The following is a 17,635-nucleotide window of genomic DNA, read 5'->3' on the forward strand; positions in this document are numbered from 1 at the left end:
CCTACACTACACACATATATATTATATATATATATATATATATATATATATATATATATATATATATATATATACACACACACACTTTAACCTTAACACAGATGGGATGCTTTACATAAGTTGCTATTTTTTATTAGACACTAATATATATGTCCAATAAACAGACGTTCAAAAGTCGGAATGTAAAGCGACTGGAAAGTTATTCAAAAGCAGGTGTAGTGAATCAAGCATCTTGGGGTTACCTGAAATAGGTCAAAGTATATATTTTAAATGTTCTAATTTATTTTATCTTTATTTAACTAGGCAAGATGAACTCAAAAACATCGACATAGACACAAGTTACCTGCTATATTTGGGGAAAATGATTAACACAGAGAGAACTTGGCAAAATACAATGCATGCTTCTGATATACAGTATCATCGATAACAATTGTGTACAAGCCACCTAGCTAATAAAATACTGGGGCTTGCGGTCATTAGTTACATTTCAACCACAGCGATTCCCCAATTGAGGCGCAACAGAGTTCACCCGCAAATGCAGGAACACCGGAAATAATAACTAAACCAACGAATGAGAAATGGTGGAGGCTACTAGAACGAAGATACATTTTTTCCGAATAAACGTGGTGAGTGAAAAACGTAATTACATAGCTCACTCCCTACCCGGTATCTCATTCTACTGTTATACGACTCTGTATGCGTTGCTTGTTGGCAACCTTGTTATTTACGAAGTTTTTGGAACGGATTCCTGTTGGAACGTTCCACAAATTATACCCACCCATCAGTACTTGCTCCTTTTCTCACTCACCTCCATTGTCACCTGCTCTCCCTGCCCTGTTGGCATCCTCATGCTCTCTCTCTCCCTATTCAGAACGCACCAGAGTGAACATGAAATAAATATTATCAGTAAACAAGTACACCACTTGTTTACTGATAATATTTATTTCATGTTCACTCTTGCCATGATGTTAAGGAATAGATTACTAACCAATAAGCCCGCGTGAGTTACCATTGTTGATCGCTGGGTGAATGTTTGGCTAATGAACTTTCCAAGTGAGTTAGTATGATAGCTAACGTTAGTGATGGTTGATTGATTAGCACTCGCAAATCGGCCCGTTTTTACCAAAAACGTTTATTTCCACTCCATGCAATTACTGACACTTTTTTTGCAAATATTTATTTCCACAATTACAGTCCCGCTCAAAATGACGTGTGACGTCAAAACTATCAGAATCGACAGTGAAATAGCCTACGTAACACTCATATTACATTATAGTTTTCCACTTGTTAATACATTTGAAAGTAATGAAATAGAAAGACAGTACAGTGTTTAACATTGATTATATCTACCCACAGCAGTCGAGCAACGGCTTCTGCTGGAGTACGGCAAAACCACTTGGACAAGCCACACGCAGAATTGCAGTACACCGTAATACTAGAACCGGTAGTAATAATAATGGCAATTTGTTAAGTTATAATTATGATGACATTTGCTAATGATTATTTCAGACGGCGATGCGTGGTTGCCTGTCGTAGCATAGCAAAAAAAAAAAAGTTTATATTTTTTATATCAAGATGCTGGGGGGGGGGGCATTTTGAGCATATTTTAATGAGTAAATAACCTCATGTCACAGTGAGCAAGGTTTACGTACAATTCTAATATATTGGGGGCCACCCCATATATATTATAATTATGGCCCAGGTGCACGTAAACATTACTCGCTGTGACATGAGGTTATTTACTCATGTTCATGAGTTTCATGAACACAGAAATTGCACTCCCAGACCACCAGGAGGCAATGTCTGACACAAAATACACTTCTAGAGACGGAGTGACCAAATAATGCATACAAAAAGCAGTTCATTTGCATCCTCTCATGTCTACTAATTACCTAAAAAAATTGCAAACCCAGTCCTGAAAAGCAAGAAAACAAACAGTTCTCATACCACCATGCTGGACTATTGGACCCAGGTGTGGAGGAGACAGTATAAAACATACAATTTTTATGACAAAACCTGTTTTTTAGGGCAGATAGAGATTTTAAAAATGGCTACTCTTGTCATCTGAGCTTCATTGATTTGACCTTGGACCGTGTTGTTTTTTCTCTGAGTGAGTTCTCAGATAGCCATCAGGGCTACCAGGGAGGTCTAAATTGAATGTTTTCAGAATGAGTTATTACCTAAAGATGAACCTTACCAAGGTTAAGGCCAGTCACTCAGACAGCACAAACACCACTGGTCCTGGAAAGCTGCAGGATGTTTCAGATGGGTCAGAATAGAGAAGAGTACACTTTTGGAATGATCTAGAATTACGCTTTGGTTTGTTCAACCTATTCAGTTTGTCTGAAATCAAATAAAGAATTTGTCAGATCAATGTGATTTTTGGAATTGAATGAAAGCTTCTTAATTGCTTTCAACACCTCATGTGCATTGAAAAGCGATGGGGGCAATGTAGCGGCAGCAGCCAATCAGAAGAGTTGGGGGCGTGGTTTATTGGGGGCGTGGTTTTCAGTTTGTTCTTTTTTTGTTTGTTGTCATTCCAGTTAATCTGGTCTATTGTATTTGTTTTTCCAATTTAAACCTGAATACTGCCATCTTCTGTAAAGATACTGCCATAAGAGCACAACTAATTTACTTGTAATCAGTTGAACTATTTTTTGGGGGGGTTGATCCAAATAGTACTTTTTTTTAAGTGCATATCCTTGTCTCTGTCACTCACCCTTGCATCCACCAGAGCCAATCCCAGTCCTCTATCTCCTCTCTGTAGCTCTAGAGTAAACACCTCTTCATCCTCCTGATGCTCAGTCTCTGGTTCAACCAGCTCCAGGCTGTGGGGGGTGTTAGGAGGGGTGAGGAGACAGGAGGGGTCCAGGGCAGACCTCCTCTGGGTGAGGGGGCTTAGGTCTGTCTCTCTGAACTGGAGCTCCAGGCTCTTCAGCTTTTGGGTCAGTAGGGCCCCACAAGAGTTCAAATCACTTGGGGGAGAAGGGCTTTGCTGGGGGGGAAAGGGGGGAGGGTGAAGGGGAGAGGGCGTAGATAATTGAGAGGGGGGTGATGGAGGAGTGTCCAGAGGTAGGACCTTCTCTACGGGGGGGGATTCGAGAGACTCCAGGGAGGCCTTTGGGAGAGTTGCCATTTTTGTCTTCTTGGCTTCCGTAGGAACAGCATATTCCTGCGGGATTTCCAGAACTAAGCATATGAGTTCTAAAAGAGTTCTAGAACAAAATAGTTCCACGAAAAAGTAGTAAACCAGTATCATATAGATATAAACCCATGTCTAATTAATTCAAGCAACAGTTGTGAACCAAATGTGTTACCTGTTGCGTGTGCATATGACTGAAATTCTCTGGTGACTCTTTGACAGACAGGTTGCTGATAAACTCCTGCAGCCTCCTGAGCTGTCCAGCCAGGCCTGAGTCTGTCACCTCTCCCCCAAGCCTGAGGCTGAAACCAGAGCTGGGCAGCACCAGGGGAGGGTGGCTGTCAAAACTCTCCAGGATATCAGCTAGTGAGAGGAGGGCAAGAGGGGTTAAGAGAAAGTAAATCAAACGATAGTGTAGCACAAATATCATGTCCTCATCATAGGTTTAATACTGTGTCTATGTTGCTGGTTTGCTTGTCTCAGTTTGAAATGGCAACAGTGAAAAAACAAAGCCACAAAACAAGTCAGATGTTTACTATAGTGGATTAACAGCAGACAATCAACCAACTGACCAGTGTTCTGTGTAGCTAGGTGATCCTCATCAGAAGGGGCCCAGTGTGGGGGCCAGGGTGTGGCTGGGCTGTAGCCTCTCAGCAGGTGGTGGAGCTGGGCTGGACTCAGACTGGGGAACGCACATCGCAGGGACTCCCAGGAGGACTACAGGGAAAATGTGTGTGTGGAGGGCTGAGCTTGTGTGTGTCACCTCTCCCCTCTCCCGTGAGTGTGTGTGTGTGTGTGTGTGTGTGTGTGTGCACATGCAGGTGTGTATGAGCGTCTCTGACCTGCATTAGTTGTTCCCTTGGAGTGGCCAGTAGGTTGACAGCAGAGGAGAGTGTGTGGAGATGTTCCACAACCAAGTCACCCAGTCCAGACCCTTGGGCCCAGTCCAGTAGCAGGTCTAGGTTAGCGCTGATATGGACCCCTCTGGACCACTGGTAGAATTCATCCTCTGAACCTTCACTCACAAAACAATCTGTGTTAATGACATAGAAAGAGAATGTGTGTGTGTGTGTGTGTGTGTGTGTCCTCACCTCTCTCCATGAGTGTGTTGAACAGTGAAGCATTGATGAAGTAGAAGAGATAGGCCAGGAGCTGAGAGGAGATCTCATGGTGGAGCTGACAGTCCTGTAGCAGTCTGCTGGTCTCTGTCAGGACCTCCAGGACCTGGTCTGTCTCTCCAGGGACCTGCACACCACCGCTATCCAGGAACAGCTCATTTTGCTCGGGGAGAAGCAGCCCACTGCTCCCCCTGAATGGGTCACTGTCCAGCAAACTAGGCAGAATTGGATACAGAGTCTAGAGGGGATACAAAGATAAGATACTGTATATACAATATAACAAATTATACCGCTCCCCCTGCAGCAGAATGATTTCGTTGTGAATGTGGGTGTTTGACCAGAGATGAGGTCTGACAGTGAGAGTAGTGGGAGACTAAACTACAGTTAATGTCTGCAGCCACTCTCTCTCTTATTTCTTCTCAGCCAAAAGCCCTCTTTCTTCTGCTCTACAGGGCAGGCTAGCTATGACAATGATGGCTTTGTTCTGGCTAATTGTAGTCAGACAGAACAAGCCCCCCCCCTCACACTCCCTGTCCCTCAGGACTCTCCTCTACCCCACCCCACCCCTCTTTCCAATCTCACTTGGCACTGGGGCACCAGCCAGTGAGCTCCGTGGATTGACATTCCTACAGAGCTGAATATGTATTGTGAAAAAAGCCTGTGAATCTGGCTTGTGTGGGCATGGCATGATAAACTGCTGAGTGGTACAGTACAGAATCTCTGAGTGACTTCCTCTCCTTCACATCCCTTTACAGTATACTACAGCAGTATAGTGACTATATATCTCCATGCTTATTGCTCTGGTTTATTAGCCTATATACTGTACATTCATGAGTCCTAAGCCATTGCACATATCAGCGTAACATTTCCCATGACATCTAAACAGGAGACACAGGAAATGAGGAGAAATAGACCCAAACTATGTGTCCATGTTTTCAGTTGGAAAATGTAGCTCATCACCAGATGCCCAACAAAACAATGACCCCACCCTCAACATGTTCCAATGTTTCACTGTAATGCCACATGTAGCCATGGCACTTATCGTGCCCTGAAGGCTGAAAGTGTGTGTGTGTGTGTGTGTTCGTTCATGCCAGGTCCTCCTCTGGGACCGGCCGATCACCAGAAGAGTCTTTTGTTTTCCAGCCTACACCAGCATCTGTTTCCCCTACACCAGATGGAATGACACGACAAGATCCCAACATAAGCACACACACTTTCATTTCTGTTATTATAGCTTTAGATAGACCATTCAGCTCTGTTTGGTTTACATTTGAATTTGCTCAGAAAACGGTAGCACATGCACAGTACAAGCCCACATGCAACACACCCACACACCTACCCACCCACCCAGACCAGTAGTCTGAGAGCGGCGTGACAAAGGAGAGTATTGAGAGGGAGAATATACATTCTGAGCTCCTGTCTCTTGAACCCCCCCCCCCCCACACACACACACACTTTGACACACAGTCACACATATAGGCAGTCCTCGATAAACACCCTTTTCCTATCAAAAATAACCCTGGCTGCCATACAAGGATGAATAGAGATCTGTGAAGAAGTGGGGCTTTGAGAAGCTTTCCCCATGAATGTTAGCCTGGCACACACAAACACACACACACGCACACACAGCTCGCCCCAGCTGCTAACACATTCCTAGCATTGTTTGGTCCAGTCTAGCTGTCAGAACTAACTGGAGCTATAGTCCTGACATATGTGATCGATGAGGAGATCTACATCCAGAGAAACCCACCAACCACACAATCACCAGGACTACAGAGCTCTGCACAGCTCTAGGAGCAACACAATCACCAGGACTACAGAGCTCTGCACAGCTCTAGGATCAACACAAGCTTAGAACCACACAATCACCAGGACTACAGAGCTCTGCACAGCTCTAGGAGCAACACAAGCTTAGAACCACACAATCACTAGGACTATACAGCTTGAGTAGGATCATGAGCTCAAAACAGAGATTTCAAGGATAGATTTGGAAAAAGGAATCATCAGACACACCAATAAACCACTAGATTTATATGAATTTAGATATAGCAATAAGTATTACATTGTCATCCATGAATGAACATACATGACCTAAACATCTGCAGCACAGCAGAAATGGATACTGAGGCCAGGTAGTTCAGACTGGACAGACATTTCCTTCTGCATTGTACAGAAATATGTAAACCACAAACTTATCTAGAGTGTTGGGATTGTGTTGCAGAGCATCATGGAAGTTGTGTGTGTTGAGACGACCACGTTTCGGATAAATGGTTGAACCGTGTTTTCCTGTCTCCCGTCTCATCATTAATTAATTGTTATAAAGATGTGGTTATGAAACCCAGGTGACACAACAAAAGATTGACGACGAGTAAGTCTGAACCTACAGCAACTATTCTGTCCAGAAGATGTTGGTTTTTACAAGTTTAAAACTTATTTTCCATGATACTCGCTCTATGTTACCACAGTGTATTGCCAGCAGAGGCAAGTGAATAGTCGAGCTAGCTAAGAGAGAGAGTTTGTGTCGTCATAAACGGCAGAAAAGGATTCAAGACGGACGTCGTAGAAGGTAAACAAAAAGATTAAAATGGGAGGGCTATACAGTAAAGGAAAGAACATTTCTTCAACTGTGAAGACAAACTCTGGAATTAAAAACTGCTAAATGAGCTAACTTGAGGGTGAAAAGTCAGTGAGTGAAGTGAATGAAGATCACGTGACTGAGGAAAATGTGGTTGAGGACAATATTTAAGTGAGTGATAATCAGGGGCCTATTGAGAAATGAAAAATGTCCGGAATTGTTTGAAACGTTGGACAGCTTGATGAAAGTGTTGAGCAGTGGAGCTCATAACAAATGGTCTGAATATTTTGTTATCGCAAATTACATTGATGAGGACAGAATTTTGTGTTACGGGGCCAAAGACATTAGTTTACTATGCAGCCTGCTACAGGGGAAAGGGGAAGCACGTGCTTTCATTTCTCTGAATGTCTTCAACTGAAATGTGTCTTCCACATTTAACCCAACCCCTCTGAATCAGAGAGGTGCGGGGGGCTGCCTTAATCGACATCCACGTCTTCGGCGCCCGGGGAACAGTGGGTTAACTGCCTTGCTCACAGTCAGAACAACATATTCTTACCTTGTCAGCTCTAACCACTAGGTTACCTGCCGCCCCTACAGCCAGTCAGGCCAGGTAATAAGACGTATGGGGATATTGTGGAAATACTGAAAGGACACTTTTCACCAAAACAACTAGTTGCTTAAAGGTTTCTTCCACAGAAGAAATCCGGAAGAGGGAGAATCAGTGACAATGCTTTGCTGCTGCATTAAATAAACTATCAGAGTTGAATGATGACAACATTAGAGACAGACTAGTATGTGGGCTACAGAGTGAAGCTACACAAAAAAGAGACTATTGACAAAGTAATCTGACCTTGTCAAGAGCCATTGAAGGTCAGTGTGTTCATGGAACTAGCTGCTAAAGAGGCTCCGCAGTTGAGTTCGTCAGGAAAAGTGCACAGAGTTGGAACTGAAAATCACAGATAGAGAAATGAAGGCACATGCTTCCACTGTGGCACAGGGGGACATCAGGCGCCTGTATGCTGGTGTAAGGACATGGATTGCCGAGCCTGTGTTAAAAAGGGCCACACTGAGCGAGCGTGCAGAAACAAAAAGAGAAAATGTCAAAGACTGAAAAGAAGAAAGAATCATTCCAACAAAAGGAAAAAGAGACATGTTTTTGAGCAAGAGACCACTGAGATTAATGACTCATCCAACGAGGAAGTTGAACTGAATATACTGACTGTGGCACGACTACTATGTCTCTCAGTTGCTAGAGAGGCAACCAGTGCGTATGGAGATTGACACAAGGGTAGATGTATCACGTGTCAGACACAGTCTACCAAAAGACACGGAAACACTTTCCACTTCAGCCAGTACACATCGCGTAAAAGACTTACACAGGTGAATCTGGCGCCGCGAGAGGCATCACTGAGGTCACTGTTTAGTTAAATGGACAAACTGAAAAGTTCCCACTCTACGTCGTGAAAGGGGACTTTTCATCACTGCTGGGCAGTTTATGAATCACACTGGATTGCAATGACACATGGAGACTCAAGCCTACCGTCCATCTTAAATAAACATGTAAAAATCTTTAATGGAGAGCTGGGTAGCATGAAAGACATTACAGCAGGGGTGTCAAACATACTGCCAGTGGTGAGGTTTGAGTAAAATAAAAAAGAGAAAATATATATTTAAGAATACTGAATACTTTCTTTATATATATACAGTGGGGTAAAAAGGTATTTAGTCAGCCACCAATTGTGCAGGTTCTCCCACTTAAAAAGATGAGAGAGGCCTGTAATTTTCATCATAGGTACACTTCAACTATGACAGACAAAACGAGATCCAGAAAATCACATTGTAGGATTTTTAATGAATTTATTTGCAAATTATGGTGGAAAATAAGTATTTGGTCACCTACAAACAAGCAAGATTTCTGGCTCTCACAGACCTGTAACTTCTTCTTAAGAGGCTCCTCTGTCCTCCACTCGTTACCTGTATTAATGGCACCTGTTTGAACTTGTTATCAGTATAAAATACACCTGTTCACAACCTCAAACAGTCACACTCCAAACTCCACTATGGCCAAGACCAAAGAGCTGTCAAAGGACACCAGAAACAAAATTGTAGACCTGCACCAGGCTGGGAAGACTGAATCTGCAATAGGTAAGCAGCTTGGTTTGAAGAAATCAACTGTGGGAGCAATTATTAGGAAATGGAAGACATACAAGACCACTGATAATCTCCCTCGATCTGGGGCTCCACGCAAGATCTCACCTCGTGGGGTCAAAATGATCACAAGAACGGTGAGCAAAAATCCCAGAACCACACGGGGGGACCTAGTGAATGACCTGCAGAGAGCTGGGACCAAAGTAACAAAGCCTACCATCAGTAACACACTACGCCGCCAGGGACTCAAATCCTGCAGTGCCAGACGTGTCCCCCTGCTTAAGCCAGTACATGTCCAGGCCCGTCTGAAGTTTGCTAGATAGCATTTGGGTGATCCAGAAGAAGATTGGGAGAATATCATATGGTCAGATGAAACCAAAATATAACTTTTTGGTAAAAACTCAACTCGTCGTGTTTGGAGGACAAAGAATGTTGAGTTGCATCCAAAGAACACCATACCTTCTGTGAAGCATGGGGGTGGAAACATCATGCTTTGGGGCTGTTTTTCTGCAAAGGGACCAGGACAACTGATCTGTGTAAAGGAAAGAATGAATGGGGCCATGTGGGGCCATCGTGTGATTTTGAGTGAAAACCTCCTATCAGCAAGGGCATTGAAGATGAAATGTGTCTGGGTCTTTCAGCATGACAATGATCCCAAACACACCGCCCGGGCAACGAAAGAGTGGCGAAGCATTTTAAGGTCCTGGAGTGGCCTAGCCAGTCTCCAGATCTCAACCCCAAAGAAAATCTTTGGAGGGAGTTAAAAGTCTGTGTTGCCCAGCAACAGCCCCAAAACATCACTGCTCTAGAGGAGATCTGCATGGAGGAATGGCCCAAAATACCAGCAACAGTGTGTGAAAACCTTGTGAAGACTTACAGAAAATGTTTGACCTCTGTCATTGCCAACAAAGGGTATATAACAAAGTATTGAGATAAACTTTTGTTATTGACCAAATACTTATTTTCCACCATAATATGCAAATAAATTAATAAAAAATCCTACAATGTGATTTTCTGGATTTTTTTTCTCATTTTGTCTGTCATAGTTGAAGTGTGCCTATGATGAAAATTACAGGCCTCTCTCATCTTTTTAAGTGGGAGAACTTGCACAATTGGTGGCTGACTAAATCATTTTTTGCCCCACTGTATATATATATATTTTTTTTTTACTCAAACCTAACCACGGGCAGTGTGTTTGACACCCCTAAATATATATTTAATTAATTTTAGAATAAGGCTGTAATGTAACAACATTTTGAAAAAGAATACTGAATATTTTATGTATCTTTTTTCAAATGTTGTTACATTACAGCCTTATTCTAAAAATGTATTAAATATATATTTTTCTCATCAATCTACAAATGTATAAAAAAAAATAAAAAAATACAAATCACATTTACGTAGGTATTCAAACCCTTTACTTAGTACTTTGTTGAAGCACCTTTGGCAGCGATTACAGCCTTGATTCTTCTTGAGTATGACGCTACAAGCTTGGCAGACTTGTATTTGGGGAGTTTCTCCCATTCTTCTCTGCAGATCCTCTCAAGCTCTGTCAGGTTGGATGGGGAGTGTTGATGCACTGCTATTTTCAGGTCTCCCCAGAGATGTTCAATCGGGTTCAAGTTCGGCCTCTGGCTGGGCCACTCAAGGACATTCAGAGACTTGTCCCGAAGCCACTCCTGCATTGTCTTGGCTGTTCGCTTAGGGTCATTGTCCTGTTGGAAGCTGAATATATTTGCCCCAGTCTGAGGTCTTGAGTGCTAGGGATCAGTTTTACAGCAAGGATCTCTGTACTTTACGCCGTTCATCTTTCCTTCGATCCTGACTAGTCTTCCAGTCCCTGCCGCTGAAAAACAACTCCACAGCATGATGCTGCCACCACAATGCTTCACCATAGGGATGGTGCCAGGTTTCCTCCAGATGTGACGCTTGGCATTCAGGCCAAAGAGTTCAATCTTGGTTTCATCAGACCAGAGAATCTTGTTTCTCATGCTCTGAGAGTCTTTAGGTACCTTTTGGCAAACTCCAAGTGGGCTGTCATGTGCCTTTTGGCCACTCTACCCTAAAGGCCTGATTGGTGGAGTGCTGCAGAGATGGTTGTCCTTCTGGAAGGCTTTCCCATCTCCACAGAGGAATTCTGGAGCTCTGTCAGAGTGCCCATCTGCTTCTTGGTCACCTCTCTGACCAAGGCCCTTCTAGCCCAATTGCTCAGTTTGGCCAGGCGGACAGCTCTAGGAAGAGTCTTGGTGGTTCCAAACTTCTTCCATTTAAGAATGAGTAGGCCACTGTGTTCTTGGGGACCTTCGAAGCTGCAGAAATGTTTTGGTACCCTTCCCCAGATCTGTGCCTCAACACAATCCTGTCTCAGAGCTCTCTGGAAAATTCCTTCGACCTCATGGATTGGTTTTTGCTCTGACATGCACTGTCAACTGTGGGACCTTATATAGACTGGTGTGTGCCTTTTCAAATCATGTCCTATCAATTGAATTTACCACAGGTGGTCTCCAATCAAGCTGTAGAAACATCTCAAGGATGATCAGTGGAAACTGTATGCACCTGAGCTCAATTTCGAGTCTCATAGCAAAAGGTCTGAATACTTATGTAAATAAGGTATTTCAGTTATCAGTTGTTGTTTTTTTGCAAACATTTCTAAAAGCCTGTTTTCGCTTGGTCATTATGGGATATTGTGTGTAGATTGATGAGGGGGAAAACATTAGGTAATACATTTTAGAATAAGGCTGTAACGTAATAAAATGTGCAAAAATTCAAGGGGCTGAATACTTTATGAATGCACTGAGGTAATTATTAGTCGAGTATAGTTTTCAAACTCGATCTTACCAAAATAAAAAAATAACTGTTGGCTGTCTCTTTGAGTAGGTGAACTAAACGCCTGATGTTTATTAACAGTGAGAATCGCAGAATGGTGAACTTAACTAAACGACGGAGAGTTTTGACTGTGTGATATTAGATGGCTTCTTGTGTAAATATTTTCTGTCTGGATTTTAATGATTTGTGCCTACTGGAGAACTTATTTGTATTGCTTTTAATCTTTTTAAATGAATTTATCTTATTAACACTTGGTTCTAGCTAGCTATTTGTGTAGGTGGCTATCAAGTAAACCCAATGAAGTTGTAATCTTGTTGACCAACGTCTCAACCAAATGTTACCCAATTAAGTTAAAATGACGAAGTGTGCCCAGTGGGCAGTTACGGTTGAGTAAAGCAACACCGACAGAACCACCAGTCATGATGGGTCCAGAACTGTTACTGGGTGACACCCTGACCCAGCCGTCATCACCTAGGGGCTCACAGTCATGTTCTCACGACACTGACTCAGCCGCAACAACACAAGTGTGTGAGGAGACTGTGAGGCTACTCAACTACCTACACCTGTGTCAACGCCTCAGTCTAGAGACATTGTTGTTGAGAGTCAGGTTGACCACCATTACCCTACAAGTGTTAGGCTGGAAACTAGATGCTTGGACTTGTAGAACAATTATTGTTGTTCACAATGGGGACAATTTAACTAGGTGGGGAGATGTTGTGTATTGGGGTTGTTTTGCAGAGCACCATGGGAGTTATGTGTGTTAAGATGACCATGTCCCAGATAAATGGTTGAAGTGTTTCCAGTCTCCTGTCTCATCATAATGGAATTGTTAAAAATACGTGGTTATGAAACACAGGGGACATAACAGAGAAGATTCTGTCTGTTGGATGAATTACTTGTCATTATCTGTAGACTGAGTCAGTTGAAATGCCAATGCACCAATACTGTCATGCGGTTGGGAGCTTCAGTTGAAGACCTGTACAGTTCAATAAGTCACCGCTGCTAACCTGCTAGCCTGCCTATCCCCGAACCCTCTCCAGGAATCTATTCTGTTTCCTCTTTGGATAAATCATAGTGATGATGCTCTTTCCCTCCCACTTCCTTCCTGGACAGGAAACAGATACGGAACGGTTCCATGGCCTCGTCTGCCTCAGTAAGCATACAACTGACTTCCAGTTAGCGTAGCATTTAGCATAGGCTGCACCTAACGCTCAGCTTGAGTTAATTTACCTTGGCTAATGCTAACATGGCTAACGCTTGACGTGGCAACCTGTACATGACTAAGTCATGTTCTCTTGGTTTGGGTGGTACTGTAGTGTGCAGTCACAGGTCACAGGCAGGGTTAGGCAGAGGGTGGTCGAGGTGGGTGAGGACTGTATCTATGACGTCTGTTTATGATAACAACTATCCCTGACCCTCTCCAAGGAGTGATCAAAAGATGACAAAGCAAACTTCCATTGTGGAATTCTTTGTCAGACCACACACTGACTGATGGTGTGCTGACTGATATAGGGCAACCAGCTGTACCCCAGCTGCCAATAGGTCCTCTCAAACAGTATACACACACACACCTGGCAACACTTCTAAACTCCTTAATGACAAGAGGCCTGACGTGCGCACACACACACACACACACACACACACACACACACACACACACACACACACACACACACACACACACACACACACACACACACACACACACACACACACACACAATACCCCTGCTGTATGTCTGTGGCCAGCAATAAAGCCCCCAGTGTAGTAGTCCAATAAGGAGGACTAACTAACTGGACTCTTTCTCAGACTAAGAGACACAACAAACCCATCAGGCCCTGAAGGGAAAAGCTAAAGCAAGGTGAGCTAACTAGTACATCGGGGAATATGTAGAGTGTTGCTGAGGAGCTTAGTCCTTTAAAGTTCTACAGTTGTAGGCCAGAGTTGTGTACCCCTGGTCTAGTCTCTGGTGCTGAACTCACTAAAATGCAACTGATGAAGTTTAAAGTTCAGGTGTGTGGGATACTGACCTTGGTGAGGTAGTAGACACACTGCTGAAAGGTCAACATGATAACTTCCTCCAGAACCGTCATGGCTTCTTCACTGGCCAACCTCACACACGACAGCCTCATCTCCAACAGGGCTGGCAACAAACAGAAACTATAGGTAAATGTCTTAATAGATGTTATGGATCCTACGTAAAGTTCTTAGTAGGCTTTCTTTAGACTATTTTAGTCCCCTGGCTAGAAGGTGAAGCTAGGATAGAAAAGCCCAAAACTGACCCATGCTCTCCTCCTCCCTCTCTTCATCCTCCTTGTCATTGTGTTCCTCTCCCTCTGCCTCCACCCCTTGTTCTCTGTGTGACCTCCAGGCCAGTGTTTGGGGCATCTGTTGTTGGATGTAATACAGCAGCTCCAGGGCATTGGACATCCAGACCACCAGGGTACGCAGGCCTGAGACCAGTTCTGCCAGGTTGAGAGGCTGCTGCTCCTCTGGGTCACTACAGAGACTGGGATACCAAGGAAGAGATATGGAATCAGATCCTATGCCTATAACCATACAGTGGCAAGTACAGTACCAGTCAAAAGTCTGGACACACCTACTCATTTAAGGGGTTTTCTTTATTTGTACTATTTTCTTCATTGTAGAATAATAGTGAAGACATTAAAACTATGAAATAACACATATGGAATCATGAAAACTGTTAAGCAAATCAAAATATATTTTATATTTGAGATTCTTCAAAGTAGCCACCCGTTACCTTGATGAGCGCTTTACACACTTGGCATTCTCTCAACCAGCTTCATGTGGAATGTTTTTCCAACAATCTTGAAGGAGTTCCCACATGACCACTTGTTGGCTGCTTTTCCTTCACTCTGCGGTCCAACTCACCCCAAACCATCTCAATTGGGTTGAGGTCAGGTGATTGTGGAGGCCAGTTCACAAGTGTTTTGGGTCATTGTCCTGTTGAAAAACTAATTTATAGTCCCACCTGCAAACCAGATGGGATGGCGTATCGCTGCAGAATGCTGTGGTAGCCATGCTGGTTAAGTGTGCCTTGAATTCTAAATTAATCACAGGCAGTGTCACAAGCAAAGCACCCCCACACCATCACACCTCCTCCTCCATGCTTCATGGTGGAAACCACGCATGCAGAGATTATCCGTTCACCTACTCTGCGTCTCACAAAGACACAGCGGTTGGAACCCTAAATCTCAAATTTGGACTCATCAGATCAAAGGACAGACTTCCACCGGTCTAATGTCCATTGCTTGTGTTTCTTGGCCCAAGAAAGTCTCTTATTCTTATTGGTGTCCTTTAGTAGTGGTTTCTTTGTGGCAATTCAACCATGAAGTACTGATTCACACAGTCTCCTATGAACAGCTGATTGTGAGATGTGTCTGTTACTTGAACTCTGTGAAGCATTTATTTGGGCTGCAATCTGAGGTGCAGTTAACTCTAATGAACTTATCCTCTGCAGCGGAGGTAACTCTGGGTCTTCCTTTCCTGTGGCGGTCCTCATGAGAGCCAGTTTCATCATAGTGCTTTATGTTTTTTGCGACTGCACTTGAAGAAACGTTCAAAGTTCTTGACATTTTCCGCATTGACTGAAATTCATGTCATGAAATTCATGGACTGTCATTTCTCTTTACTTATTTTTGCTGTACTTCACATAATTTTGACTTGGTCTTTTACCAAATAAGAATCTCAAATATAAAATATATTTTGATTTGTTTAACACTTTTTTGGTTACTACATGATTCCATATGTGTTATTTCATAGATTTGATGTCTTCACTATTATTCTACAGCGTAGAAAACAGTAAAAATAAAGACAAATCCTGGAATGAGTAGGTGTGTCCAAACGTTTGACTGGTACTGTATAACTCTGTGTAATACAGAGATGGAAATATTTGGCTTTGTGCAGGCACTCACACTTCTGGTTGATTAGCAGCAAGCTCCTTGGTGTGTTCCTGTTACAAAGCATGGGGACAAAATGAAATATTAGGCCTACAAACTTTTCTGATCCAAATGTAGTTATATAATTTATGACATACACTTTAAGAGAAAATAAGAGATGATCATTCATACAGCCATATTGACTATAAAGTAACGTACAGTAACGTCACTTACCCACATGGCATTCTGGACCTGGCTGGCTATGAGCAGCAGTAGTCTGCGGAGGTCTGAGGTTTGGAGGTGTGTGGCGGAATGTTCGACACACACACTCAGCAGGAATGCTACAGTCAACGGCGGCTTGTCTCTATGGACCCTCCCCATGGCAACGATTTCCTCGACGACGGCATCCTCGTGCTCCACAACGTAGAGTAGGTTCAGGCCACGACCCTCAGGGTTGTTTAGGCAAGCTGTGGCCCTTCTAGACCTGACGAAGATCATGTCAGTGGAAACGTGTCTAGTTAAAAAATGTTTTAATGGTGTTAAGAATGAACAAAAATTCAGGAGAGGACCAGACTTGAATGCAACACTTTAATTAGTTGCATTGAGCGCAGCTCCCTAGCAACTCAACAAGCATTAGCTGCAACTCATTTCTAATCAGCCTTCCGACCTGTCCTCATTCTCCTTAATCACCACTACCACCCTACTTAAAACTGACCAAACTAACGTTCTTCCTGTTTGTTCTGCAGCGTATCACGTGGCATGATGCTGTGTGTTTACGAGCTTTATCAAGTTTAGCATCCCGCCTTCTATCTAGTATCTCTTATGTTCTTCTAAGGATCTCATGGGGAGATTTCCATCACCACAGCAGCCTACTACCACTGCCTGATGATGATGTCTACCTGAGACTCCAAGCCAAACTCTACCCCTCTGGATCCTTCATCCGTAGCTCTCGGCTTCATCCAGTCCATTCTCATTCCCCTCCTGAATCCTCATTCTCATTTCCTCAATAAATATTCTAAACCCATTTCAATGTCTGGTCCTTAAACTTGTGAATAGTTAAAAAAAAATGTAATCTTCATAATTTACAATAACGACCTGTATCACTAAAAGCTTGGAGGAAAAGCAACCAGTGAGCAGATGTTACCTTATTTCTCTGGTCCCACTAGCTGAGATACAGGTGTTGCAGAGTGCTGGTTCACTAGTAGCGAGTGTAGTGGCCTGGGGCAGAACCCCGGGAGCAGCAGTAACTGTAGGATCGGGAGAAGAAGTGGGGTCCTTCACCTAAAAACAAAATGCGTCAGAAGTCAAATTTTAACCTTAAAACCTACCCAGTAAATATCTGTTTTGTAACAAACACAGAGCTAGAACAAAACTGTTAGTTCTAAATGTTTTCATAAGCTAGGTTTCCATACAATTAGAGACTGATTTTCATGCAAATATTCTGGAATCGGCATAAAGAAAATGTCATTTTCCAACCAATGGTGTGTTTCCACCAAATGGACTTGTTGCAGATTGGTCACGTTCTGACCTTAGTTCTGTTATTATATCTTTGTTTTAGTATGGTCAGGGCGTGAGTTGGGTGGGTTGTCTATGTTCGTTTTTCTAATATTTGGGATTTCTGTGTTCGGCCTAGTATGGTTCTCAATCAGAGGCAGCTGTCAATCGTTGTCCCTGATTGAGAATCATACTTAGGTAGCCTGGTTTCACTTTTGAGTTGTGGGTGTTTGTCTTCCGTGTTAGTGTTCGTACCGCACGGGACTGTTTCGTTCATTTCACGTTTATTGTTTTGTATGTCGTAGTGTTCAGTTTATGTATTAAAATAAACATTATGGACACTTACCACGCTGCAGATTGGTCCTCTGATCCTTCTCAGAAGATCAAATTTACACAAAATGTACTTTTTCGCTCAAGTTTTCATAGTGAATAA

The 17,635-nt window shown here is 43.1% G+C and overlaps 1 protein-coding gene across 1 annotated transcript in view; it reads right to left on the reverse strand.

The window, feature by feature from the left end:
• Positions 1-1,113: 1,113 nt before the first annotated feature.
• The window catches only part of LOC110498873 (ras-interacting protein 1), a 38,188-nt gene continuing 21,666 nt past the window's right edge, over positions 1,114-17,635 (reverse strand). The window contains exons 7-16 of the mRNA XM_021575545.3: positions 16,853-16,989; positions 15,943-16,192; positions 15,745-15,782; positions 14,092-14,318; positions 13,840-13,952; positions 4,234-4,498; positions 3,985-4,157; positions 3,715-3,859; positions 3,318-3,505; positions 1,114-3,172 (exon numbers count right to left, since the gene is read on the reverse strand). Of these exons, the coding sequence (XP_021431220.2) occupies positions 2,651-3,172; positions 3,318-3,505; positions 3,715-3,859; positions 3,985-4,157; positions 4,234-4,498; positions 13,840-13,952; positions 14,092-14,318; positions 15,745-15,782; positions 15,943-16,192; positions 16,853-16,989 (2,058 nt within the window). The 3' untranslated portion in view covers positions 1,114-2,650. The remainder of the gene's footprint in view (positions 3,173-3,317; positions 3,506-3,714; positions 3,860-3,984; positions 4,158-4,233; positions 4,499-13,839; positions 13,953-14,091; positions 14,319-15,744; positions 15,783-15,942; positions 16,193-16,852; positions 16,990-17,635) is intronic.

The sequence above is a fragment of the Oncorhynchus mykiss genome, chromosome 20 (genome assembly GCF_057628025.1).
Source record: "Oncorhynchus mykiss isolate SJ-2025 chromosome 20, ASM5762802v1, whole genome shotgun sequence".
Lineage (NCBI taxonomy): Eukaryota > Metazoa > Chordata > Actinopteri > Salmoniformes > Salmonidae > Oncorhynchus > Oncorhynchus mykiss.